This window comes from Ictidomys tridecemlineatus, chromosome 9 (assembly GCF_052094955.1).
Source record: "Ictidomys tridecemlineatus isolate mIctTri1 chromosome 9, mIctTri1.hap1, whole genome shotgun sequence".
Taxonomy (NCBI): Eukaryota; Metazoa; Chordata; class Mammalia; order Rodentia; family Sciuridae; genus Ictidomys; species Ictidomys tridecemlineatus.
Window position 1 is genome coordinate 41,205,047 of NC_135485.1, and position 27,927 is coordinate 41,232,973.

Below are 27,927 nucleotides of genomic sequence, written 5' to 3' on the forward strand. Positions count from 1 at the left end.
CAGTTAGTTTGTATATTACTGTTAGGAGGAGGAATAAATTCTAGTGTTTTGTAGCACACTGTAGAGTAACTAGAGTTAACTATCATTTACTGTATGTTTCAAAATAGCTAGAAAAGGGAATTTTGAATATTCCTAGCAAAGAAATATAAATGTTTGAGATGATGCATATATCAATTATCCTGATTTAGTTATTACACATTGTACTCATGTATTGAAATATTAGTTAACAATTTATTGTGTATTTCAAAATAGCTAGAAAATAGAATTTTGTTCCCAACACAAAGAAAGTATAAGTGTTTAAGGTCATGGATATGCCAGCTACCCTGACCTAATCATCACACCCTGTATACATGTATTAAAGAATCACACTCCATAAGAACAGACAATTAGTATATGTCAATTAAACAAAGAAACACGCGCATCTCAGTAATTGGGAGCATTGGCAATCAGCAGACCCTGCTCACAGGAGGTGTCCAGGGTCACAGGGTTTAGGACAGCCCCTAGCTCTTGGCCAACACTACTAGGAAGGCCTGCCTGGGAGGACACAGGAACCTGCCCCAGTCTTCTGCCCCTGGGCAGCAGAACCCAGCTGGCCGCTGGCTTTGCAACCCCCTGTCCTCTTGTCTGACTCCATCGCTGTCCTCACGTGCCTGCTTACTGACCTGCTTAGGGTAGACACTAACTGCCGTTTCCTGCTAGGCTTGTTTTTGGAAAACACCTTTTTTTCAACCTTCTCCTCCCTGCAACCCCTTCAGGCTGCTGAAGCTGCCCGTCCCTGGCTGAACTCAGGCTTTTGATGTGTGCTCCTTCCCCTTGGAGCTGGGGAGCCCTGCTCAGGCTGAAACACCTGCGGGCCAGATCCCCGCCCTTGCCTTGCCGCTCCTGCCTGGGCATGCGGGGGTTCCTTGGGCGCGTGGGGAGGGGAGGCTGGGGCCCGTCTCTGTCTGTGTGTTCCTGCCCACTAGGCGAGGCTGGGGGTGGGGGAGCTGGGCGAACGTGGGTGGATTTGGTACCATTGAGTTCTAAGAGGGCAATTCCCTCAAAGGAACTTCAGACAAATATTTTAAATGCTGCATCATCTCTTTATATAACTGCCCCTGCAAGCAGGAAGGACGTTGTCAAATTTATGAGGGCTGATGAAGTGCAATGAAAATAACCTTAATGTGATTTAAGAAGACTCGGGTTCTCATTCCTTTGGGGCTACTTATTCTTCCCATAAGCTTGGGCCAGTTGCCTCTCCCTGTGGGACATCTGGCATTTATTTATTTATTTACTTGCTTACTTACTTATTTATTAATTAAGTGAAGAGTTTTGAATAGGTGATTGCTAAGGTTCTTTGCTGGTCTGTGAGATTAAACATTAGCCAGATTAAAGATAAATATCAGAGAATTTTTTTGAGGCCTATAAGGATTGTGAAACTCAAGAACCTACTATCTAGAGCAGTGGTTCTCAGCTGGGGGCAATTTTACCCCCAACCCCAGGGACACTGGGAAACATCTAGAGACTTTTTTTTCTTTTCTTTTCTAATCTGGCCCTTGTCTAATTCCAAATACAATTTGTCTTCCCTTCTCCTTGTAACTACCACCTACTAGTGGTCCACCCCTCCTTGACCCTTTTCTCCTGGTTCCTTCAGTCTTGGTCTCTCTCCTATTTCGTGATGTGTAAATACTCCAAGGCAAAGAAGTCTGGACCGTTCCCATCCCTTATATGCTCCCGACATTGGTCAGGGAAAGACCTGCTGGCCCAGGGACCTTCTTCACCGTGGCTGTGACCCACCATGACCTAAGCATGAGGTCTGGCGTGGGGTTGCTAGCTGGGTGCCAGAGGTGAAGATGGTGGAAGAATAATTTTCACAGGGAACGTGTCCAGAAGAGGCTGGAAAGTTCCCATGTTGTACCTGCTTTAAGAGTTTTCATTTCCCCCAGAAGTTTCTACATTTCATGTAACTGTTTCCTGCACAATTTTTGTACTTTTAAAAAAGACTTTCTAGAGGTATAGACAAGTCCAAAATCAAAAACATATTTCAACGTTTGGTTCAGAAATATGGGACCTATACCCTAGAAAATGTTGGCATTTCCATGAAAGAGGTGGCTGGATGAAAAAAGTCCCGGTTTGAAGATGGGAGTCAGAGGGACTGGAAGACACGCATGTGCTCTAGGTCTGACGGCGGTTCCCTGGCATGGCAGTGGGTCCAGGAAGCAGCTGGGCTCAGGCGTATGCCTCAGCGCTTCCTAGATATGCTGGGGAACCTGGTTGTGGTTTTGGGGACTGCTTCACTGCTTCAGAATGTCTTTCTTTTGTTCCTCTCCAGCGACAATTGGGCAAGAATATCAAGTTTGGGCAGCGGCCACCCAATGCCATTCCCATGAAGAAGGCAGGCAGTGGAGAGGCCAGCTCAGAAGAGGACCTGTTCCTGGCCAGTCCCATGGAAATTGTGGCTCAGCAGGACATCATCCTCTCAGACGCTGAGAACAAAGTAAGTCTCTGCTGGGGAATGACTTGATGGCTCCTAAGCCGTTCACAGGACTCTAGGCAGTGAACACAGGCTCCTCATGACCCTGCAGTCTGGCGTGGGGAGAACAAGATGGGAGAAGCTTCTCTGATAAGTAGCCCAGGGGTGGAGGGTACTTCCTGGTGCCCGTGAGGTCTCTTTCTAGTGCCTTCCAAGTACCCTTCAAGACTCAGGTTGTGCCCACCTCTTCTGGGAACACTCCCCAGGCCTCACTTCTGAGTGTATTTTCTCTCTACCTTTGCTATGCGTCTTCACCCCTGTTTCCACACCCATATCTCCCATCCATGTCCATCCATGGAACTGTTCTCTCTCCATCTCAAAACACTGATTTTCTTGAGGATAAAGTGGGTCTCACCCATCTGGGTGTCCCCAAGATCTTAGCTAGTGCCTGCTTAGGTGCACTGTATAATGACTGGTCAGGTTACGGTGATTTTAAGGGAAATGAAAAAAGAAAACTATAGGGGTTTAGTGAGCTAGAATCCATCAACAGGCCAGCTTGAAGTCACCCTAGTGTAGAAAGTCATATTCCAGTGCTGACTTATCTAAAGTTAGTCTGTTGACACTTTAAGGTAATGCTTAGAGCATGTCCTGAATTGAGAGTTTTTCCACCAGCAAAAAGGACGACCTTAAAAAACTTATGGAAAAAGAAACAAAAGTCCTACCAGTAACCAGAATTGGAAATTCTTAAATGAAGGATGGGACTTCATATAGTTTTTTAAAAAAGGAAAAAACATTTTTTTTTCAGTTCTGTTTATCAAAGAATATGAAGTTGTGGCAGATGTTATTAAAATGGGCATCTCAGAAGAAATCATGCCTTTTATCAGCTAATATATGATGAGAATATTAAGAAAGATGCAAGTGATTTGCAGAGGAAAGCAAGGAAGGGAAGTGAAGGCTGGTCCACCCCATTGTCCATCTTTGCCTGGCCCTGATGACCCCCGGCACTCACATGTTGACACCCTTTGGGGTGGTGGGTGAAGCAGAGATGGAACTTTCCCTTGCAGTAGGTCTGAGATTGCTCTCCCAGCCTCTCCAATGCCAGGGTCACAGCAACAGCCACCACCTTGAGGCAGAGATTTTGTAAGGACTGAAGCAGCTTCTTTTATTATCAATGACCTCATAAGTGCAAGGTGCCGTGGCCTTAGAAGAAGAAAGGATCTTTGTTCAGCAGACCTTGTCTTAGATGTGGGTGTTACAGAGATGGACAAGATTTGCACAGGAGCGGCTTCTAAGTAGTTTATACCCTAATGAGAAGGGAGTCACACAAGTCAACAAATAGATAAATATAATCATTTCAGATCAGGAAAAGTGTTGGCCACACAGAAAATAAACAGAGTAACGCAAAAGTGAATAACTTGGTGGGGGAGAGGATACATCTCTGCGTGTGGAGTTGAGAGCAGACCTGGCAATGATGAGATGGAAAACTATCCCAGCACAGAGAGGCCCATGACAGGCCAAAAAAAGTCATCCCCAAAAGACAACCAGGAAGCAGGCCAATATGGCCCAACTGCGGTGGAAGGGAGGAGGTGGTGACGCCAGGTGGTGTAGACCATGGAGAAGTGGTGAATTCTGTTTTGAAGGCAATAGGAAACCTCTGAGTAATGTTAAGCAGAGTAGTGTTTTCATCAGGTTTGTGTTTTCTAAAGATTTTCCTAAGTGTGATGTGAAGAATGGACTTAGGTACAGCAAACTGGAAAGGAAGATCAAATCCTTTTGTATAAAATAGCACCACAAGACCTAGCAGGTCTACTAGTCTGAAACATGCAGACGACCTACTGGGGTGCTCTCAGAGGGTGCCTAGGTCACGGGGCGTGAGTCTTCAGCCTTTCCCTTCTCCTTCCCTTCTGTGATTTTTGTCCCCCTCCCTGGGCTTTTACCTTCTCAGCCCTGCCCTTTGCATCCTTGCTTAGAGGGGAGAGAACTGACAGGTGAAGGGGGGGAAGAGAGCCAGCAAAGGCAAGAGCTCCAAGATTGGAGGCCATGTGTGTAACGCAGCTCCGTTTCCCAGGTAAGGTGGCCGATGAGCCGCCCAGAGCTTCTCTCAGCCAATGGACAGAAACACACAGCTGAGGTGGGGACTACTCAGGTGGGAGTGCATTGAACTCGGAAAGAGGATGGTGGCCCCTCTGTACCTCAGGTAGTCATTGTCAGCAAAGTCCTCACCGTGACTCCTGCTGGTTCTTTAAGGCCAGCTGACCCCTGTGTGGGAGGAGGCAGCCCTGCCCAGGCCCCAGCCAGTGTCTAGTTATTTGCCCAGAACTTCCTGTTCCTGCGTTTGACTCGAGCGCTCTCTCTACTGTTCCAGTCCAGTGATACGCCAAGTTCTCCGAGTCCTCTGAATCTCCCTGGAGCTGGAAGTGAGATGGAAGAGAAGGTAATAGGATTTGAACTTATTTGTTGAGCTTCCTTACTTGAACTTCCATTTTTCCTTCCTACCTGCCCCCCCCGCAAATACACTGCTTCATTTCCATTCCTAGATGTCGCCTTCGTATGTTACTTTAAATGTCTTCAACATGCAACGAGTGGTAGAGGCTGGTGCATCTGTTTCCATGGCAATGCAACTGCTGGAACTGAACCCTGCTCTGAAAAATAGCCACACTCCCAGCATGCTCTGGGGTCTTACAAGTTGGTCGTCTTTCTAAATGTATCAGATCCTTCAAGACACTGTTAATCTGTTGAAAAAGCTATTCTATAATAGGTGGAGATACCCAAGTCTGTAAGGAATGGTCCCCTTAGAGATGTGAGAAACAAAAGAGTTGACCTTGTCCTTTCTCTACTTTGACATAATATTTTTTAAATGTTTTGGTGTCTCTTTTAAACTTAGAGCTTTACCTACAGGAGTCTAGGGAGTCTAGGACCGTTTTCCTGAGCACCTTTCTGTAGGAGCAGATCTGCTCTGACAAGGACTTTTCACCTGCACAGAGAACCAGGCCACTTCCCAAGATCTGGCAGGTGGAACCCTGAGCAGGTCTGTTCCCTTAAAAGGAATGGCTCAAGACTGTGCCACTACCAAGACAATGACGAAGCCCAGCTGGGATAACTAGATACAGAGCATGGCACTTCAATCTCAACTCCAAGTGCTTATCTCTGTCTTCAATCTGTCACTTTGGCTCCGACTGCTTTTCCTCGTGCATCTCATAGGGGATGGAAATAAATGTTTAATTTGTCTCTTCTCAACAATAGCTCAGAATTTGATACCTATTATAAAAAGATAGCCATAAATAAATGAAAGCTAAAAGGCCAAAGTACTGGAATTATTTTTCAGTACTTCTAGTCATAAATTTATAATGCTCTGGGCTTCCATTTTGCTCCCGGTGCTAGCTTGGTCTTTTATCCTTTGTGCATAAATATGGAGGGTAATTGCAAAAAGCGGGCCCTTCAGCTAAACCTCATCGACTCTGCACTGCCAGCACAAGCACAAACACATGAACCCTGTCCCTTCCAGTCCAGGGCTGCCCTTGTGTGTGCAAACTGTCGACTGTGGCAGATGGGGCTGTGAGCACCCCTTGCTGCAAGTTGGCATCGTGTACCCGGGAGTCCCTTTCTCACCATCTAAATTCTCTGCAGTTACAGGCCTGGCTTCCTACCTTCTCATTTAGTGTGGCTTCTTGTTCGGGTGCCACGGCAGCTCGGATCTTTCTAAATGTGTAATCGAGACAGTGGTTTTTTTTTAGTGATTGCATTTGTATTCCAGAACTGCAGTCTGTTCTGCAGTTCATCCTTTGAGGAACTGCACCTGCCCAAGAGGCACATTTTCACCACTTTTTTTTCCCCACCAGAAACCTTTTTCTTTCTTTCTTTCTTTCTTTCTTTATTTGGAACTGGGTTTTGAGCCCAGAGGCCCTTTACCATTGAGCTACGTTGAGCCTGGTCCTTTTTATTTTTTGAGACAGAGTCTTGCTAAGTTGCTTAGGGCCTTGCTAAATTGCTGAGACTGGCCTTGAACATGGGAATATGGGCGTGGACCACCATACCTAAATTAGGGCCCTTTTTCTTTTAGCTTTTTGGTACACTCAGTACTCTGTGACTTTGGAATGATTATGTCAAAACATTTTTGCCAAGTCCTAGATGAGAACATTATAACTTTGCCTTCATTCCTTGAACAAGTATGTACTGATCACTTACCAAATGAGATTTTCTGCTTGAGCAGAAAAAGGACTGAGACAGAGATGAAAAAGATTCCTTCCTGCCTTGAAAGGACTGAAATCCTACATAGAAGTTGAGCATGTACACAGTGTCTGAGAGTTAAAGAGTTCTTAACACAGAGGTGATCTCGTCCAGGAACCAGCAACCACTAATCATTTTAGGCTTGTTAAGCCACACAGCATGACTCTCCTTTGTGCTGTCCTTTGTAGCACAAAAGCAGTCAAAGACAGTGGGCATGGCTGTGGTCCAGTAAAATTCTGTTTATCAAAAATAGTCTTTGGCTCTCCATTTACTATGACCCATATCAATCAGAGTAGGAAAATTAGTCATATAAACATTAAATGACCCTCACTAGTGAATACAGTCACCATTGGCAGAACAAATAGCATCCTGTCCTTTGATTCCAAAACTAGGGCTCATTTCACTATACCCCAGCCCTCCTGCTTGCCAGTGTTTCCTGGGCCAAGCTGGGCAGACACAGGATAGAGTGCTACTGTCCTTGGATTTCCTGCAAGGCATTCTGATCCAGACTGACCTTATATCTTAATCTGTGCTGTAGGTTGCTCCAGTTAAACCGTCTCGGCCAAAAAGACACTTCTCTTCTGCTGGCACCATTGAAAGTGTCAACCTCGATGCCATCCCCCCGGCCATGGCTCGCCTGGACAACAGTGCTGCCAAGCACAAACTGTCTGTTAAGCCAAAAAACCAGAGGGTGTCAAAGAAGCACAGGCGGCTTGCCCGGGTGCGTAGAGCGTGTCCTGGCTGACCTGACAGGTGCCTTTGCTTGCTGGGCACTAATTCTGCCAAGTGTGTTGGTGTTGGGGTGGAGCCCTAGAAGGATCTAGGTCTCTGCACATTGGGAACTTGAGTGTACCTGCATGTGGGAATCTGCAGGTCTGACTCCACTGCCCTTTCTAAGATGAGGCTGGTGGACCTCGGAGGGGAAGGTCATGGGTGGAGAGCTTGCCTTTCTAGCCAAAAGGCCTTTAGTCTGATTAGGGTAGACTTCTAAGCACTGGGCTTCAGGGGACATTAATGAAGTTCAAATCTCTCTTATTCTTTTTGTGTGTATATGTTGGGAATTCAGGGGTGCTCTACCTCTGCACTACATCCCCTGCCCTTTTTTTATTATTTATTATGAGACAAATTTCATGAAATTGCCCAGACTGAGCCTCAGACTTGCCATTGCTCCACCTCAACCTCCGTAGTAGCTGGAATGATAGGCAAGCACCACCACATGCCTGACCCAAATCTCTTTCTTTGTCCATCTTCCTACTTTTTATTTATTTATTTTTTTGTTTTAGGTGGACACAATATCTTTTATTTTACTTTTATGTGGTGCTGAGAATCGAACCCAGTGCCTCACACATGCTAGGCGAGCTATGCTACCACTTGAGCCACATCCCCAGTCCCCATCTTCCTACTTTTGGGCTATCTATTTTCCTGGTGTTCATTTATATTAAGAAAAAGGAATTTGGAAATGACAGAAGGGCTAGAGGGTAAACCACAAAGGGGAAGTTTTTCCCCTCCCACAGTTTACTCTTGCTTGGTGTGACCCTTGCCTGATTTCACCTTCACACTATTCCATATTCTATCCATAGAGGAAACTTCCAAGATTCCTAATGGAGACCTGAAGCCTCAAATAGTTCTGGATACTACATAGGCCATGTTCTTTCTTATACATCCCTATTATACAGTTTATAATTTAGGCAAGAGATTAATTTATAAATTAGGTAAGAGATTAACAACAATTATAACAATTTACTGTAATAAAAGTAAATATTGGACACAGTGGCATACACCCATAATCCCAGTTGCTGGGGAGGCTGAGGCAGGAGGATTTACAAATTCAAGTCCAGCCTAGACAACAGTGGCGGCAAGTCGTCATCTGAAAAGAAGAAAGAAAGAGAGAGATTTAAAATGTGTAAATTATTCCAGAAACTTCCACTTAATATTTGGTTACGGTCAGGTAACTGAAATCAACCTTGGATAAGGGGAGACTGCTGTGTGAGAACACCTGTCCCTTTTGAGACTGACAGGGCCGCCTGCATTGTGAATAGGAAGAGTAAGGGTTTTCTGCCAGAAAAGTAAAAGACTAATTCTATTTCCCTTCCCCTGTTAGGATCGACAAAATGAACCAGGTGGCCTTGACAGGCAGCCTTCCCTGGACCAAAATGGACACCCAGGAGAAGACAAGCACATGTGGCTTGAAGAGGAACCGGAGCCGCTGGATTCTGAGGAAGAGAAGAGACACCAAGAAGACTACTGGCGAGAACTAGAGGCCAAGTGCAAGAGGCAAAAGGCAGAAGCCGCAGAGAAGAGACGCCTGGAAGAGCAGAGGCAGCAGGCCCTGGAGAGGAGGCTGTGGGAAGAGAACAGAAGGCAGGAGCTCTTGGAGGAGGAAGGTGATGAAGAGGGGGGCGAAGAGGAGGACCTCCAGATAGAAATGGAAAAGGAAAGGGGGCCTGGGGAAGGGCTGCAGCGGGGCGCAGAAGAGCAAGGTTGCCGAGAACAAGAGCAGAGGGAGCCCGAGGACGCAGAGCGCCTGGAGGCTGAGGAATGGAGTCCCCTGCAGGAAGAGGCCCAGCGGCTGGAAGAGCTGAGGCAGCGCGTGGCCGAGAGGCAGCGTGAAGCAGAGAGGCAGCGTGAAGCCGAGAGGCAGAGGCAGGAAGAAGAAAAGGAGTTGAAGGAACTCCGAAGGCTGGAGGCCCAGCGTCAGGAGGAGGAGGCCAGAAGGCTGGAGGAGCAGAGGCAGCGGGAGGAGCTGGAGACTCAGAGAAGGCGGGAGCAGGAGGAAAGGAAACGACTGGAGGAGCTCAGACAGCAGCAAGAGGAAGAGAAGCGAAGGCAAGAGTTGATACAGCAGGAGGAAATGGAGGCTTCTGGGCCACAGGAGGCCCCGAAGGAGCTTCCTCCGGAGGAAGAGAGGCAGGCGCAGCTAGAGGCCCGCAGAAGCCCGCTGAGCGCCCTGCAGAATGACTTTGAAGAGAAGCCCGAGGATGGAGAAGACCTAGAACTCAGAAGGCAACGAGAAAGCTCTGAGCAGGAGCAGAAGCAAGAGGGGGGGCAGGCAACAGAACAGCCTGGGAAGAGGGGCGACTTTCGCGAGGATGATCATCGCGTCGTGGAAGACCGGAGAGAATCAGCCAAAATGGACCCTCCCCAGCAGCAAGAGGAGCCGAAGGAAGAAACGCTGCCCCTGGGGGAGAAGAACGAAGCCTCCACTCCAGAAAAGGAGAGAAAGGTGGAGGAGCTCAGGTGGCAGGAGGTGGATGAGAGGCAGACCATGCCCAGGCCCTACACGTTCCAGGTGTCCTCCGGAGGGAGACAGATTCTCTTCCCCAAGGTCAATCTGACCCCCGTGACCCCCGCCAAGGACGCGGGACCCAGCCCTGCTGCGCAGGAACCCAAGACCCCCAGAGCCAGCGCGGCCTCGCACGCCCTGCCCTCCACCCTGAGCATCCCCCATACCGCCATCCTGGTCACTGGAGCTCAGCTCTGCGGCCCCGCCGTCAACCTGAACCAGATCAAGGACACGGCCTGCAAGTCCCTTCTGGGCCTGTCGGAAGAGAAGAGGCACATGGACGTCCCTACTGTGGAGCAGCCCGTCCGCGCCCCGGGCGAGCCCCGAGGAGGCGGCGGGAAAGCCAGGCCTCCGCAGGAGACCCAAAGCAGCGTGGCCGCACTGGCCGAGTGGGCCTCCATTCGGTCCAGGATCCTGAAGAACGCCGAGAGCGAGGCGCGCGGCGACAGAGAGCAGGCGAGGCCAGCGGAGGAGCCCACTCCCAGGGCCCGATCTGACTCCCGCGGGAACCTCCGCAAGACCCCGCCCGTGAACGCCAAGTTCTCCATAATGCCCGCCTGGCAGAAATTCGCAGACGGTGGCACCGAGACCTCCAAACAGAATACGGAGGCAGAAAGCATTAGAAAAAGACCCGGGCCCGGCGAAGAGACAGCGCCCCCGCCCTCGCCTGCTAGTACCCAGGAGTCCCGGAAGGGTCCAGAGAAGCCAGAGGTGCGCCACGAGCCAGCAGACACCACCGAGGGGTGCAAATTTGCCAAAGACCTTCCATCTTTCCTAGTTCCAAGCCTGCCTTCCCCTCCGCAGAAAGCGGTCCACACGGAATCCACAAGCACGGCGCACAGCGAGGCCACAAGTGGTGTAGCAAAGCCAGACCCCGGGATGCCAGGTGCAGAGGAAAAAGCCTCACCTTTTGGAATAAAGCTGAGAAGGACCAACTATTCCTTGCGCTTCCACTGCGACCAACAAGCGGAACAAAAGAAGAAAAAGAGGCACAGCAGCACGAGTGACAGTGGCGATGGGGGGCCTCCTGCCGGGGCCAGTGCCAATGCAGACAAAGAGACAGAGGGCGTGGCCCCCAAGCCTGGCCCATCCCTCCCCCAGGAAAGGAAGCAAGTCTTAGCCCCTCGAAGGGACTCTGCTGAAATCCCTTCCAGCCACTCTCCTCCTACAGCCCAGCCCGGACCCCCACCGTCCAGCAGCCAGGCCCCAGCTCCAGAGCACGACAAGGGAGCAAACAAGATGCCATTAGGGCAGAAACCAGCACTGGCTCCCAAGCCTGCCAGCCAGACCCCGCCGCCATCCCCGCTCTCCAAACTAAGTAGGCCCTACCTGGTAGAGCTGCTGGCTCGCAGAGCTGGGAAGCCAGACTCTGAGCCCAGGGAGCTGTCCAGAGAGGGCCAGGAGGGCCAGGAGAGCAGTGGTACCCAGCCACCATCACCACCACCTCCAGAGGAAAGGAAGGGACAGAAGAAGGAAGAGGATGAGGAAGAGGTGCTGGAGAAGAAACCTTCTTCCCCACCTCTGTCTACCACTCTAGTAGAGAGATCTTCCCAAACACCTGAGGCGGGGAGGAAAGGTAGGTATTGTAAGGTGGAGCCTTGGTCTCTGTCCAGCTCATATATGCAAGAGCCTCAAATGCTGGCTGGAGTAGCCAGTGACTGATAGAGGCCAGACACCATTCTCAAAGGACACTCACTCATAGTCATAGTGAGACCCTTGTTATTTGATATGAAATATAGTCCTAATTAATAAAGATGTCATTAACCATTCTAAGGGAAATGTGCAGTAATGAAAAAAAAAAAAAAAAAAAAAAAAAACTAGTTTCCCGGACCAGTGTCTATGCTCTGCCTCTGGGCAGTAGCTGCACTGAGGTGGGAGGTTAGGGGCTTCAGACATCCCATCCTGTCTATGGGTCCCCTCTATGAATGCTCAGCTTTCACTTAATTTTATGTAAAATGCCCTGCAAATGCAGCCTCACATCCTCCCCAAAGTCTTGCCATTGTGAAGTCCTTCTTTAAAGAAATTTCAGAGCACCCTTTACTTCTGACCAACCATGATGATTCTTTTCTTTCACTTTCTACATATGTATAATTTTTCTTTTTTCTCTGAACTACATCCTTTTTATTTTGAGACAGGGGCTTTCTAAATTGCCAGGGTTGGCTTCGAACTTGCAAACTTCCTGTCTCAGCCTCCTGAGTAGCTGAGATTACAGGCATGCTCCACAGCACCCAACTCCTAACATCCTTTTATCCACTTACCTAACTTGTTTTTCTGAATGCACATGTTGAGCAGCAGCTTCTAGACTATTTCTCCCTAATGATTTCTGTTTGTCCTGCTGAATGATGAGTCCATTTTTAGTTCTGACATTAGCTTTTGTGTTGTTACTTTTCTGGCATCTGCAAATTCCCTCTCAAGGCTTGGCCTGTTCTGTTGCTCACTTTCTCTCTCCTTGAAGAAAGAAAGTTCATGCTTGCTTCTTTCTTTTAGACATGATCCTTCAATTATTGTAATTTTCTCACCAAAACTATTATTGCCCAGCATTCAGATTTTGGGCTGTCAATATCTGCCAATTGAATTTTTCTTGATTCAGGGAAAAAAAAAATAGAAGCAAGACCCCCCCACACCCCCACCTTCTGGGACCTGCTGCCTCCATTCATGGGTGTTTTGCTGTTCAACTTGATGCCAGGGCTGGCCAGATTTGTTTAACTGAACACCCCGTCAGGATAAAAATGTTAACCATAGACTTCCAATTTATTTGTTGGTTGTATACATGTGGTACCATCATTAACTAGCGCCCCTGGGACATCATGTATATTAGGAATGAAGTTCATTGTAACAACAGTGGATGCTTTGCAAATCATGGTGCCATGTTTTATTTTCTTTGTCCAACTTCTTGTCAAATCTGATCTCTTCATAAAGTGGCAGGCAAAGAGCTCTGCTATTTTCTGATGCTTACATTCTGTAGTAAATTGAATCTAAGGAGTTCTTTTATGCCATTTGTCCATCTTGTAAAAGATCATTTAGTTAAAAGAGATAGGATATTCCATGCACTCATCTAACTATGGAACCTTCCAATATGCTAAAAGCAAGAATTAGTGAGAACAACGATGCCAGTCCTTCCCAACCTCCCCCAACATCCCCCACAATGTAGCCCTCCCAGATTCCCTCATGATTCTTTAAACATCTATTTGTGATATATAGTCTTTGGCTATGTGGGCTGAGTGAGGATGTCAGTATGTCTGAGTATTAAATATTAGAAAAGCATTTTTATTTTTATACTTAGATTTTAAAATAGATAAGTAGAAATTCTAAATCATTTCTTTCTTCAGTGAATTGTCTTGCACATTCCCTAGGGTGTTGGTGCCCTTTTTTGAAGACCACTGCTTTACAAAGAGGTCTGAGTTCTGGAGGCTGAACAGGCCTCCAGAATATGTAGGCCATGCCCTCTGCCACGCCCTCTGCCAAGCCACTGTATTGATTTTGAACCCACCTCATGGGAATGGGTTGTACTATGTACAGACTTTGATTACTGGTATCATCTCATTCTAGAATTCCTACCTATTGTGGTATGCAGAACAGATAAATAATTAAGTACACCTTTCTCCAAGAAATAACCTTTGGGAGTAGTGACTTGAACCCTGTAACTGCAGGTATCACTTGCCTGTCCCTTAGAATTGGAAGACAGGATCTTGAGTTCACTGAGTTTAGAATGAAAGACAATAGGTTTAAATTGCAACAAAATCAATTTTTAATTAGAAATTATAAACTTGCTTCCTAAAAAAAAGTATGCGATTGACAGAGAGCATCCCTGTCTGATAAAACCTTGATAAAATGAAAGATTTCATTGTGTTTGGATGATTTCAACAGCAGTCCTTCTTTGGACAGCTTCCAAGTACATTTATTTACACGGTTCCTGAGACGCTCACCAGCACATATGTTAGATAGTCTTGGCTCTGTTTTGTAGATGTGGATACCAGTATCTGTAAAGTTGGGTGTTTTCCTGGCGTCCACAGTGGTAACACCAGCATGAGTTCTTTCCTACGATAAATTTTCTCCCTGTCACTCTACAGCTGCCCCTGGTAATCCTCACCTGGCATTTGTAAAATTCTGAAAGCCTTTGAACACTTTTTACAGCTAGAGATGGTGGCACATACCTGTTATCCCAGCAACTTGAGAAGTTGAGGCGAGAGGAATGCAAGTTCAAGGCCAGCCTGGGCAATTTACTGACACCCCTATTTCAAAATAAAAATTTTAAAATGGGCTGTAGATGTAGTTAGTTCAGTGGTAGAGAACTGTACTCAGTTTCAAGCACTGAAAAAAAAATTGTCGCTCTGTAGGAGTTGTTTTTTTGTTTCATTTTTTAGGTTTTTTTGTAGTTTCAGTCCCTTTTCTATTATTAAAAATCCCTCATTTTCAGTAACAGTAGCCTCATGTTAGTAACTAATAAGTTCCATCCAGAGTAATAATAATAAAAAGGTTTTTTTTCAATTAAAATGTCTCCCTCCTGGGACTTGGATGTGGCTCAAGTGGTAGCGCACTCACTTATCATGCGTGAGGCACTGGGTCCCATCCTCAGCACCACATTAAAAAAAAATAAAGATATTGTGTCCACCTTAAAAAAATAAAAAATAAATATTAAGAAAAAAATGTCTCCCTTCTCCCACTTGGCCTGCTTAGGTCTGAAATCCCTTAAGTGGGGATGTGGACATGGCCAATGCTCCCTTTGCTTTCATCCCAGAAACTGGCTCTGGAGCTAGAGGAAAGGAAGGGAGAGAGGTGAAACATTTTGAGGTTCATTCTTCTTGGATGCAGTGCTATTTCTTCTATGGGTTCCTCAGATGCCTTGCCTGTCTCCCTCCACTTTTTCTCCTTCTCTGCAATGCTCTTACTATCAGTAGATCTCCTCCAATCTCCTCTTCCCCCTGCGCCCTGGTTCTCAATCCATATGCCCATCTCTGTCTTATAGCCCACCTGTGGACCCCAGACACCACTCACACAGCCTTTGCCCCAGCATACGCTCTTCTGCATCTGCCAAGAGGAAGACACTTTTATTCTTCTTCCCATTTTTTGAGAAAGGAGAAGCACTTTTATGGATATATGATTGGGGAGAAACATTGTGAGTCCAAGGCTAGCTTCATCCAAACCACAGATTCTGTATCCCTAATACACCCCACCATCACAGAACTACAGCCGCCATCTCTCCTCCACCTCTGACCCCAACCAGAGGTTTAGGTTGTTTTTTTTTTTTCATTTTAGTCAATTATAAATTTATTCAATTATATTTTGAAGGCATTTTTGACCCTTATGATAAGCAACAGTCAATGTTTTTGGCAGGCTGCTTCAGACTGAAATTTTAGTTCAAAATTCTCTTTTGTATAATAGCTTTATATGAAAATCATTTAGGTCTTGGCAGTTTGGTTAGAAGTTTTACAAACAAGTGCTCCACAATTCTTGGGTAGGAAGCAGGAACTCATCAGGTTAGTTCCAGTATACGTAAACAACTCAGTACCGAAGAAGCTTGAGGGGCAAAGACTTTTTTCAAATTTTCCAGTTAACTGAAAAATTATCAAAAATCTCCTTTCAATTTCACTTTTTTATTTTGTTTTTAAACCTTCTGATTTAAATTTTTTTCTTTTTTTTAGTTGTAGTTGGACACAATATCTTTATTTTATTTATTTTTATGTGGTGCCTCACACATGCTAGGCGAGTACTCTACCACTGAGCCACGACCTCAGCCCTGTTTTGTTTTTCTTTCTTGTGTCAGATTATACCTGAATCTTTATTTGATGATTAGGGACATGCAATGTGCAAGTTTCATTATGAGGATAAATTATCTATGTACAGCCTTATAGAAGATGGAAAATTAAGCAGGGGGCCTGAGTTTGTAGCTCAGTAGTAGAGCGCTTACTTAGCATATGCTAGGCTCTGGGTTCTATCCCCAGTCCCAAAAAGTAAAAGGAAAATTAATTAGAATCTGCTTTTATTGCCTTCATTATTGTTGTTGTTTAAATTCCTCATTGAAACTTTCTAATTTGTTTTCTCATCATTTGATCTTTGTCCTCACCCCGGAGCACAATATAAAAAAGTCAGTTGACTAAGAGCTCTGGTGGCAAAATTCTGGACTATCGAAGAGTAAACTTCTGTTGGATTATAAAAGAACAGGACTAGAATAAGCCCCTTTCCTTTGACTTGGTAAAGAATCCAATTCAAGAATGATTATCTCTTTACTTTTTACTTGAGAGTAAAGAAGAGGAACCTTTGTTTCATAGACATAAGTAATAGTAACAGCTCATTTTTGTAGAGTGACAACTGTATGCCAAGTATTGTTCTGAATATTCCGATCACCAACATTGTTCCAAATATCCTGATCAGATAAGGCATGTGCTATTATTTTCATTTTATTTATTAGAGAACTAAAGGTTAAGTGGCTCTTCTACAGTCACAAGATCAAAGCCAGACCTGCCCAGTGTCAGAGCCCCATACTTACTCTGATACCAACCACCTGCCAGGTGTGAACCCCCCATTGCAGTGACTGGAAGTCAGAAGACTCAGGCACAACTGGTTTACTGTGGATGCTGGTACTCCCAGCGGACAGATGAGGGCATCGGACCAAAATCATGGGATTCTCACTGTGTTCCTCAGAGCCTTGCTGCCCTCAGCAGCTCCTGAGGCAGAGCAGTGCCTGTTTGTCTTTCAAACATTGGGGTTCCACATAGAATGTTGTCTGCAAGAGTGGTGTGCAGGGACATGGCTATTGCTAAAAAATAAATTTCATTAAAGCAGTGAATTCAAAGAAAAACAACCTTGAGCCATATAACTGTCTTGGTCTCTGTAGACATGAGATTTGATGACACTGAAAATTTAATTTTCTTGCAAAGTAGCTTCTTCCATGTCTAAGGAAGAGAAATGACCCTTTTTCTGTTGATCAAAGATGATACTTCCCCACCCAGTGGAGGCCCTCAGGCAACAGCACAGATTTGTGTGAAGAAGGAATATTTCCTAGGCTTATTAATATGCCACAAGACTTAGGGGGTAAGGCACTGAGACAAGTTTGCAGTTAATTTCACAGCAAACCTCTTTTGTCTTTTTCCCTACAGAGAAGCCGGTGCTTCAGAGTAGGCATTCTTTAGATGGCTCCAAAATTACAGAGAAAGTTGAAACTGCCCAGCCACTGTGGATAACGTTAGCACTACAAAAGCAAAAGGGGTTTCGCGAGCAGCAAGCAACCCGAGAGGAGAGAAAGCAAGCCCGAGAAGCCAAACAGGCAGAAAAGCTCTCCAAAGAAAACGTGAGTAGCCTGCTCCACTGCTTTAATTTTGTTAGTCTAAGTTTGACTCTCTTTTAAGTCACAAGGACTAAAGAAAGAGAGGGAGACAGACAGACAGACAGGAAGAGAAATGATAGGAGAGGATGATAGAGTTTATAGAAAGCAGAGTGGTAAATAAATTGACCACTTTTAAAATGGGGGACCAGCCAATCATGGTGGCATACACCTGTAATCCTAGTTACTTGGGAGGCTGAGGCAAGATGATTGCAAATTCAAGCCCAGTACCACAAGAAAAGAAGAAAAGAGAGGAGAGAGAGGAGGGGAGTGGGCGTGGAAGGGGAGGGGATGAGGAGAGGAAGAATTGAAGGATCAAAGGATTGATCTGAGATGGTATATACATCATAGTGATCCACACACAACATAGGTACGGTAGTTCTCCTTATCTGAGGATTCATTTTTCATGATTACTTGAGGTCAACAGTGGTCCCCAAAATATTAATAGGAAATTCCAGAAATAACAATTTATGAGTTTTAAATTTATGAGTTTTAATAGTGTGATAAAATCTCATGCCATCCCATTCCATCCTTTGGGACATGAATCACCCCTTTGTCCAGTGTTTCCACACTGTATGTACTACCTCCCTGTTGGTTACTTGGTAGCCATCTTGGTTATCAGATCAACTGTCACAGGATCACAGTGATTGTGTTCGTTTTACTTAAGAATGGCCATAGGGGCTGGGGCTGTAGCTCAGTGGCAGAGCACTTGCCTAGCATGCGTGAGGCACTTGGTTTGATCTTTAGCACTGCAAAAACAATAAGAAAATAAAATAAAGGCATGCCATCCATCTACAATGACAAAAAAATGGCCATAAAACATAAGAGAAGTGATATTGGCAATTTGAATATGCCAAAGTGAAACTGTGGAGTATTTTCTTGGTGTGTAAAAATGAAAGTTCTTGACAATATGAAATATATCAACATTGCTAACATGTAAGGTAAGAACATAACATAGTATATGAAGGGTTCATTACTATCCATGATTTCTGCAATCTACAGGGGTCTTAGAATAGATCCCTCATGGATAAGGGGAGAGTACTGTATATGAGAAATATGAAAATGATTTTATTTGAGCAGCAGTCAGAGAGCAAATCCAGAGCCTGTTCTGTAACCTGATTTTACAGTCAGCTTGATGGGGCTTTTCTGGAGAGTGACTTTCCTTCCTTGGTACACGGGTGCTGAGCTGCTCCCTCACTGGGGGCCAGGCTTGAGCACACATTGCTCACAAGTGTGCCCAGCCCTTCCTATGGGAACAGGTCAAGGCTGGCAGGTGGAACAAGACTTGAGGCTCTCCAGTTCAGGCTTTTCCACGTCACAGGTTGAAAACATGCTTTCCCTGTCTCTGCCCACTCAGGTCAGTGTGAGCCCGCAGCCTGGAAGCGGCAGTGTCAGCAGAGCAGGTTCCCTGCACAAATCCACAGCTCAGCCAGAAGAGAAGAAGCCTGAGACTGCAGTGTCCAGGCTCGAGCGCAGAGAACAACTGAAAAAGGCCAACACTCTCCCTACGTCTGTGACAGGTAGGGAGCTGGTCCATTCCTGTTTGACTCTGGTTGCATGTTTCTCTTAGGACACGCTTCATTTCCTATAGTGTTTTCACTAGCACAGCACTTTGGACATCACAGAGTGATGTCTAGAACCCCATTCATAAACTTGCATATTAATAAAGCTCATCCAATAAAGACCACCAGGAACTTGCCTGTTATCAGTGGTATGATGGTAAATGTTTAGCCATCAGCTCTTCTGGGTGTGGAGAAACCTCTTTGTAGCATTTGCCATTTTCCATGGTGTAAATTCTTCCACTGTGGCCAATTTGAAGCTACTAATGTGACATTAACTGGTCAACTGGCCTAATTTTTTTTTTGGTGGAGGCGTCAGGAATTGAACCCAAAGTGCTGGGAATGTGGCTTAGTGTTAAAATGCCCCTGGGAATCCCCAGTATCCCCAGAAAAAGAAAAAAAAGATAAATGTGTGAAATCTCATATCTAAAATCTCCTACCTTGGAGCTCTACACCTTAGTTGGAAGTGGAAACTGCTTCTTTGTGTCCTAGTGACCCATGTGGCTCAGATGCTCCAGGCAAAACTATGACGGTCCCTTCTCACTGCTGTGATTTTAAACAGCATTTCTTATAGTCTAAGATTTGCAGTTAAGTTTCTCGGCACTGTGTCCTTGATGTTAATTAACAACAGGAGTTTTGGGTTTGTTTGTTTGTTTAGTATATATGCTGCCAAAGCAATAACAATTTTCATATTTTCCTAACACATAAGACATTTTTTTAAAAAAAAATCTTTATTCTGTTAAAAGATAAAATGATCCAATAGTTTCCACTGTTTTCTTATTACAAATCACATGGAAGATAGATGAATCTGAACATGTTTCCTCCCAGGAGTTAACATAGCATCTGTTTTCCCTATTTGGCAGCAATGTAGCCCAAAGAGCATCTGACTTAGTCTATTTTCTGCTGCTGTAACAAAATACCTGAAACTTCCTAGTTAATAAAGAGGGTCTTTTTTTTTTCTTTTTTTTTTTTTTAAGCTCATAGATCAGGAAATCCAAGATTAGGCAGCTGCATCTGGTGAGGGCCTTTTGCTATTAAGGTAGAAAGAGGATGGGCAAGCCGAGCATGGTGGCACACACTTGTAATCCCAGCGGCTCGGGAGGCTAAGGAAGGAAGATTGAGAGTTCAAAGCCAGCTTCAGCAACTTAGTGAGACCCTCAGCAACTAAGCAAGACCCTGTCTCTAAATAAAATTTTAAAAAGGGCTGAGGACATGGTTTAATGGTTGAGTGCCCCTGGGTTAAATCTCCAGTACGAAAGAAAGAGAGAGAGAGAGAGAGAGAGAGAGAGAGAGAGAGAGAGAGAGAGAGAGAGAGAAAGAGAGAGAGAGAGAGAGAGAAAGAAAGAAAGAAAATGGATGGGCAAGTGGGTGGAAAAGAGAAATGGGAGGTGAATTTATGTGCTAGCTAACCTATTCATGTAATTAAAACATTCATCATCTATTCAGAAGGCTTGCCCCCATGACCCAAGAACCACTTTCCAACACTGTCACATTGAGGAATTAAGTTTCCAAAAGATGAGTTTTTGGGGGTCACACTCAAACTGTAGCAGTGTCCCAACCACCAGGCCAGGCTTCTCTCTGGTTACCGTACCTGAGATCTGGCTATATAAAGAGGTCTCAATATTAAACATGTATTTACTACTTGGTGAGATGGGGGGGTGCTGTTTGAAAAAAACATTTTAGAACACTGTAATTTCTCTAGAAACTCCATAGGCATTATCATTGGCTTTTACATATAGGAATTAAAGATAGGTAGGATGGCAGCGGGAAGGGAATTTCTTTCAAAATAAAATAAAAGCTCTGAAGTTGAAGAGCGCATACCTTTCTCTGCCTGATTGGAAGTACCAAAGGGATATCACAACTCAACGGTGGCTCCAGTTTAATGAAACAGACATTTTCTGAAGTATTTTTCTTTCAATCACTATAGCCTGAGTTCTAGAAGCATATGTGTAGGCAATGGGGTGGGGGCGGGGGCAGTCACTAAATGTGAACCAAAGAGAAGATGTGAACCCTCTCATTTTCTCACAAAACTCTCTCACAGAAGCCTGTAAGCTCTGGTAAAGATGTGAAAGCAGCTGGGGTTGTGACTCAGTGGTAGAGCACTTGCCTTGCACATGTGAGGCACTGGGTTCGATCCTCAGCACCACAGAAAATAAATAAATAAAGGTAGTGTTCATCTACTACTAAAAAAAAAAAAAGAAGAAGAAGTGAGAGAATGCAAAGGAATTCCTAGAAGACTGCAAGTCACAAGAGCTGGCAGGATTCTTGAGACTCAGATGGAGGGACCCAGGGGATGTTTTGTGGAGGAGGCAGCTATTAACCCTGCCAGATTGATGGATTCAAACTGCTTTGATCTTTTTCTTTATGGAATTGACTGGTTGTATAACAGGAATTACAAAATTTGCCTTTATTTCTTGTATTCATGCAAGCATAGCTATTGTGTACAGAAAACTAGGCTTCTAGAAATCCACTGAAATTTGAACTTACTGTACTGTGATCACTGTAACTCTCTAAGCAAGTTATAACCACATAGCTTGCTTTCCCCAGATCTTCTTACTGAAGCCCACCTAGGAACTTGCCTCTCTTGTGTTTCAGTTTTCTTCATCATACCGATAATTCAAAATGTGCTTCTGCAGTAAGAGATGGGGAGATGTGCTTCTGCAGTAAGAGATCTCATTTAGGGCTGGGATTATGGCTTAGCGGTAGAGTGCTCGCCTAGCACCCGCAAGGCCCTGGTTCGATCCTCAGCACCACATAAAAATAAATAAAATAAAGATATTGTGTCCAACTACAACTAAAAAAATACATATTTTAAAATTTTTTTCATTTAGATAAGATACATATTTGTGCAACATGGTGCCTATGATTAATAAGAATCTATTCTTGAAAAATGCTAACAGTAAATTTTAAATGTACTCAGCACAAAAAGGTAACTTTGTGAAGGAATGCATGGTAATTAGCTAGATTTTGCCATCCCACAATGTGTATATATATTTAAAACATTATGGTATACACAGTAACTACATATAATTCTGTTAATTAAAAAAAATTATTTTAAAATGTGGTTCTGACTTATTCCTTTCTCTTTTTGCTTCCAAACAAAATGTAGTGGAGATCTCAGACTCAGCTCCCCCAGCACCACTAGTGAAAGAAGTCACCAAGAGATTCTCCACCCCAGATGCTGCCCCTGTGTCCACGGAGCCAGCCTGGCTGGCTTTGGCCAAAAGAAAAGCGAAGGCCTGGAGCGACTGTCCACAGATTATTAAGTAAAAAGTGACTCTTACCCATTCCTATTGCCTGTTATTGGCTCCTCTCTTGCCCTTTTTATTTATTTATTTTTTATATGAGGTAAAGAAACCAAGTTAGGGAAAAGAAGCATGTTTTATAGGTTCTATAATAATGTTTAGAAACTGAACTGGTGGTGTTCATTGTAAAGAGTGGATTTGCACAACCCTAGGTCCTGGTGCCTTGAGCTCCCCCTAATTCTCAAGAGTCAGTTCCGTCCAAGGGACCACATGAAGCAAAATCTCCAAACTAATAGCTCCTCTTGAAAGCCTACCGTGCTCATCCCATGGTCCTTCTACACGTGTACACCCACACACCATTCAGGACATGTACTTTTGCCAACCTTTGTGATGGTTTTTTGATTCTCTACCCTTAATTTCTTCTATCCAAAACATGAATGTTACCATATATTTGGGTGCATCTACTCTTTCTACAACAGTGATAAAAGGATTTTATGTAAGTTAGAAAAAGAATGCCTATCCTCCTGAATGCAGTAACTGGGAATCACAAGGAGCAGTCTGCCTCCCAATTCTGTGCCCATGTCCAGTTTTCATGAATTCTCCTGCCCCAAATCTGTCAGATGGAAGGCAAATCCATTCACTCTTCTAGCTCACTGTGGACCCACAATACCATCAATACAGTGTGAGTCTCTGTCATACGAGTACCCTCAAGGACATGTGAAACATGCGGCCCAGTTGGCTCCTAGGGAACATTTTTTTATTTAATGTGGCAAAGAAAGGAGATTCTATATTAATTACAAGTTCTTGTTCTAGCTCTGAGACTCTCTACCTAGAGCATGTGGGTCATAAGGTATGCAGGCTACATCCCAGGCCTACTGAATCAATCCTTTGAGACCAGGGCCAGGAATGTACATGCTGGCAAGAATTCTTGAGGTGATGCTAATGTATCTAAATGTTATGAACCTTGGGATTCACTTATTCTAATGTAGTCTTATTTTCTAGACTCTGAAGGGGCAGCTCATTCAAACAAAAGTGAGATAATAATAATAAAACAGCTACCTAAACCAGCCATTAATTAGAAAGATACGTCAGGCTATTGACATTACATGTCTCTAAAGATTCCCTTTGGTCTTTAGGGAAAAATTGCAGAAAGCCAAGCTTTGAAGCCTTTGTACTAAGAATTTCCTGCAGGAATTTTTTTTTCTTTACTATAATTGAAAAATTCATACTTAGAGTCAAATGTTCAGTAGCATTTAAAATTCAGAGTATTCACCTTGCTACCTTTAAAAAACATCTCAGAGTTTTAAGTGGCCTTGTTATTATCATACACATGTGCATACTAAAAAAGGATTTTGCAATCTCAAAGCCACACATATTTATTTTTATTTCCCTAAATTTGCTTTACACAGAACACAAACATACCAGCAAATCCTTTCCCACCACATACTGTGGCACTAACTTTATATTTCATGGTATTGGCATATTCCCCTTTTCATAGATTCTTACTCCAAAATGTAGGTGCAAATTCTTGGCCCAGTGCAGGGGGAATTACATCCATTTTCCTCTCCTACAAAAACATTTTATAGTATTCATTATTACTTTTCTAGTATACATTATTACTTTTACTCAATATGCAATGTGCTGTCCTTAAAGAAAGAATGACAGCAAAGTTATTCACCATATTGAAAGCACTTTCTTTCTAGAAACAATGGCTCAGCTTCACTGTAGCGGCTGGCATGTGTGGCCAAATGGATAGTTGTTCTCTTACAAATTGGATTTAATATTATATATACTGGACCTTCAAACTGTTAAGAATCAACGTAACATTTTTTTATTGCTACTGGAAGCAATTAATATCCCACTGCACGTTTTCCATGCTGATGCTCATTTCTAAGTCTTATGTGTAGGCATTTGTTAGTTCAATGACTTCCTCACTGATAAAACACTTTTTAATGGGAATCGCCACCTAGAACCCTGGAATTATAGTGCTAAGGTAATTCTTCTGAATTGACTTTTTCTTTCATCTTATCAGCTTTGGACAATATCACAGTAATGGCAGGGAACAGATCAGGAAATAAGATCATTAACAAAGAATGGAAGATTAGTCAAGTCTGTACTGGCTCAGGTCTCATACCAAGTAGGAGAAATGCCTCAGTTAAAAATGCTCCATCTATGTTTTTTTAAGAGTCTACTGGGGTAAAGGCAGTCACCATATTTATTTCTAACAACTTCTAAAAGATACATGTTTAACATTTCATTTACACATCACCCCAAATTTGCACTAAATACCAATGAAGTGTTATTTTGATTTAGTTGTGTTGTAGTCTTTTCTGAGCAACAAAACTATAGGAAAATTCTGTAAAACCATATAAAGAGCTTAAGAGTTGCTTTTTTTTTTTTTTTAATGGATGATTGTTAAATACATGAGGTTTTTTGTTTTGTTTTGAATCTGGCAAAATTATAGATGATTAACCTCTGGTTCATAGAATTATATGTAAAACTAGAGTTTTTTGTTTACTTTTTTAATTTTTCAAGTGCAATTGTTTCTTACAAATATTATTACTATTAAATTATCAGTTTAGCCAGTTATCTGCAAATATATAGTATGTATTGTCTCTTCTTGTGACATTTAGTTTAATTGCTTATTTTAAAGCAGAAATATTAGCTACAAGTGTCTTGCAATATTTTTACCAACAATAAAGCTAAGTAGAGACTTAATGAAAATACCTTAGTGTGATTTTAATATTATTTTGGGATTTTGGTTGTATAAAGTTTTAATGTAAAATGTCCATTATTGAAGGGGAAAAGATCTTTCAATAAAAAATACCAACAAGATCTTTGGCACTGATGGATTTCCTTTTTAAGCTGAAGTTTATACTTATTTGATGACCATCTACAAGCAGTCTCAATTACAGAGCTATTGGGAAAAAGAATTTCAAAGTGTTTTATATAGTACTTTATTATACTTTTCCTAGGTATTTTGGAGAAAATAATTAACAGGGACAAACGTTTGTTTCAATCCTGAATGACTTGAGTCTCAAGACAAAATAATCCTATAGCCTCCTTACAGTGCAGACCATGTCCAGACAGGTCAGCTTTAGTCAAGAGCCTGTGACAGTGCAGCTGGGGCTGACTCACAGGGCTGGACCAGGGTGAAGTAAGGTCAATCAGGCACTTGCCTCAGGTGCCAAAAAACTCAATAACTAAAGAATTTTATTTTTAATGCAATATTTTAAAAAATCAAAATGCAAAAAAAATATTTTTAAATACCACAGTGGAAAAAAGTCCAAAATTTTAAGTCAAGTCAGGTTCAGGAGTACTGATTTTCCTTTTGCTGCAGGCTCCAGCGTGGCCCATCAGGGCACCCCACTCTCAGCCTTGCTCAACCCAAATGTGCACAAGAACTCCAAGTGATTAAGTGATTAAGGCTTGAGATACACTGATCTAAAAGATGAAGACAGGTCTTTTAGACAGCCAACACTAACATCCCCTGCCTGGGGCACTGTTCAAGTAATGGGTCTTGATGGGAGCACCCACTTCCTACCACAGATGTGCTTTACTATACTGCTTTGAGGGTGTGAAACTTGTTTCACTTTAAATTGGAAAAGAATGAATTGGGAGCAACTGAACAAAAGATGGAAGAACTGTGAAGAAGCCTGTGGTGATGCCAGTCATGGGGAGCAATTGCCAGTATTAATGGAGGGAACCAAAAGTGGAACATTTAGAACTTAAAAGGATAGCAACCAACTTGTGAAGAATTTGAATAGGGCTCAAGCTATGTAGCCAGGAATGCCTAAAATCACCATAGATCAATTTGAAACTACACAGTGTGTGTGGGGATGAGGGGGTGTGTTTGTGTGTGTGTATAAATTCTACATTGGTACTTTAGTTCACTTAAAAAATACCAATTATGAGGATGTAGTTCAGTAGTAGAGTGGTTGCCAACCTGGTCTGATCCCCAGCTACACACCAACAATAAAAAGGAACTTAATTTGACAGCTCCTACCTTTGAAAAGCTTTTGCTGTAAATCTCAGTGTAAATAAGTGAATGTCGAATTGCATTACTGTTTGTTTCTAACCCATTGAGTTATATTTTGATCTTTTTTTCACACAGAGGTCTTTTCTTAAGACCCAAACTCTTTTAGGGTTCTCTACAGAAATATCACCAACAGGACTTAAAAAAAAATGTGTGTGCATGTATGTGTGTGTGTGTGTATTTATAGATGTATGTATATACATGTATTTATATGTGTGTGTGTGTATATATAAAGACTTCTTATACACAATATATAAAATATGTAGCACTAATGTGAGTTCTCCACAGAAACATAACCAATAGGAGATAGGGAGAGATCGATTAATGGAATATGGGAATTAACTCATCTGACTATAGAGGCTGAGAAGTCCCACCATCTACTGTTTACAAGCTGCAGACCCAGGAAAGCACGTGATATAATTCAGTCCAAATCCAAAAACCTCAGAACACAGGGGCCTGAGAAGCTAGGAGAGGTAGTAGTTGCTGGTGTAGGTCCCATAGTCCAAAAGCCCCCAAATCAAGAGCTCTGTGTCTAAGGGCAGGAAAGATGGTTACTCCAGCTCAAGAGGAGAATCTGTCCTTTTTCTGTCTTTCTGTTATATTTAGGCCCTTATCAGATTGGATAATGCCCACCCACAGTGTCCCATTGGTGAAGACGGACCTTCACTCAAGTTTATTGCTTCAATTTCAAATTTTAATCTGTTCTAAAAACATCTTCACAGGCACACCCAGAAATAGTGTTTTAACAACTATCTGCCCATCTGTCTTAGTCCATTTTCTATTATAACTGAATACCACATTACTACAGACTAGATATTTTGCTCTTAGTTCTGAAAGCTGAAGTTTAAGAGCAGTAGCTGCATCTGACAAGGTTCTTTTTGTTGGAGGGGATTCTCTGCAGAGTCCCAATCCTGTACAAGGCATCACATGTCAAGACAATGTCCTAGCTCAGGTCTTTTCTTATTATAAGAAGACACAGTCCAAAGGGATGAGGGCCCCACCCTTATGGCCTCACTTAACCTTAATCATCTCTGAAAGGTCCCACTCTAATTCCATCCTCAGATTAAGTTTCTACCTCCTAATACCTCACAATGGGAATTAGATTCCGATTTGAGTTCAGGTGGAACATTCAAACCACAGCAGCATCCCTTTGACTAATTAAAAATTTTTGACACCAAATTAACCTTCACACCTAATTAAAAGAAAGCACTACTAAATATATTGATGTTCGGTCCTTGCCTTCTTAAAAGTTTATGCTGCTCCTACAGGAAGTAAAATATGTTTGCTCTCTATTGAAGTATAACAGGCACATTTCTTAACCAAAAATACAATCTTTAATATAAAATATTATATCATGCTCATCATGGTAAATATTTTCAAACATTTCACAGATAGAAACTGGACTTGATTATTTTTGACTTCCACTCAATAAATCCAAACAATAAATATAATTATTTCTACACCCAATAATAAGCATTGATTCCCAGACTACAGGCGAGGAGAAAACTTCTCCAGGAAGTTCATATACACTTTGTAGTTTTCCACTCTGAGATTCCAAGATCCAAAGTTTCCCATCAGTAGACGCTGCTGCCAGTAACATTTCATTGCTGCAATTATGGTTATGGAAAACAAATGGTGTTGCATACACCCTTGAAGTAGTTTCAAATTTCCATTGGAGATGACCTTCCATATTACAACAGTAGATAAAGAAGTCATGGGAACCAAAAAATATTTCTTGCTCTGATGCTGCAGTACATGGGGATGAAAAGATTGGTCCACTAGTAGAGAACTGCCAAACCTATAC

General features: G+C 43.3%; 2 protein-coding genes across 6 annotated transcripts in view; one reads left to right on the forward strand and one right to left on the reverse strand.

The window, feature by feature from the left end:
* Nucleotides 1–24,922, forward strand: part of Cracd (capping protein inhibiting regulator of actin dynamics) — a 245,621-nt gene extending 220,699 nt beyond the window's left edge. For all 5 annotated transcript variants that reach the window (XM_040292385.2, XM_005320023.5, XM_021722817.3 and 2 more), the window contains 7 exons: nucleotides 2,312–2,476; nucleotides 4,818–4,886; nucleotides 7,218–7,400; nucleotides 8,781–11,538; nucleotides 17,060–17,250; nucleotides 18,641–18,803; nucleotides 21,952–24,922. In XM_040292385.2, the coding sequence (XP_040148319.2) occupies nucleotides 2,312–2,476; nucleotides 4,818–4,886; nucleotides 7,218–7,400; nucleotides 8,781–11,538; nucleotides 17,060–17,250; nucleotides 18,641–18,803; nucleotides 21,952–22,112 (3,690 nt within the window). In that variant the 3' untranslated portion in view covers nucleotides 22,113–24,922. The remainder of the gene's footprint in view (nucleotides 1–2,311; nucleotides 2,477–4,817; nucleotides 4,887–7,217; nucleotides 7,401–8,780; nucleotides 11,539–17,059; nucleotides 17,251–18,640; nucleotides 18,804–21,951) is intronic.
* Nucleotides 24,923–27,434: 2,512 nt separating this feature from the next.
* Aasdh (aminoadipate-semialdehyde dehydrogenase) overlaps nucleotides 27,435–27,927 on the reverse strand; it is a 30,472-nt gene continuing 29,979 nt past the window's right edge. The window contains 2 exon segments of the mRNA XM_078021319.1: nucleotides 27,435–27,539; nucleotides 27,541–27,921. Of these exon segments, the coding sequence (XP_077877445.1) occupies nucleotides 27,471–27,539; nucleotides 27,541–27,921 (450 nt within the window). The 3' untranslated portion in view covers nucleotides 27,435–27,470.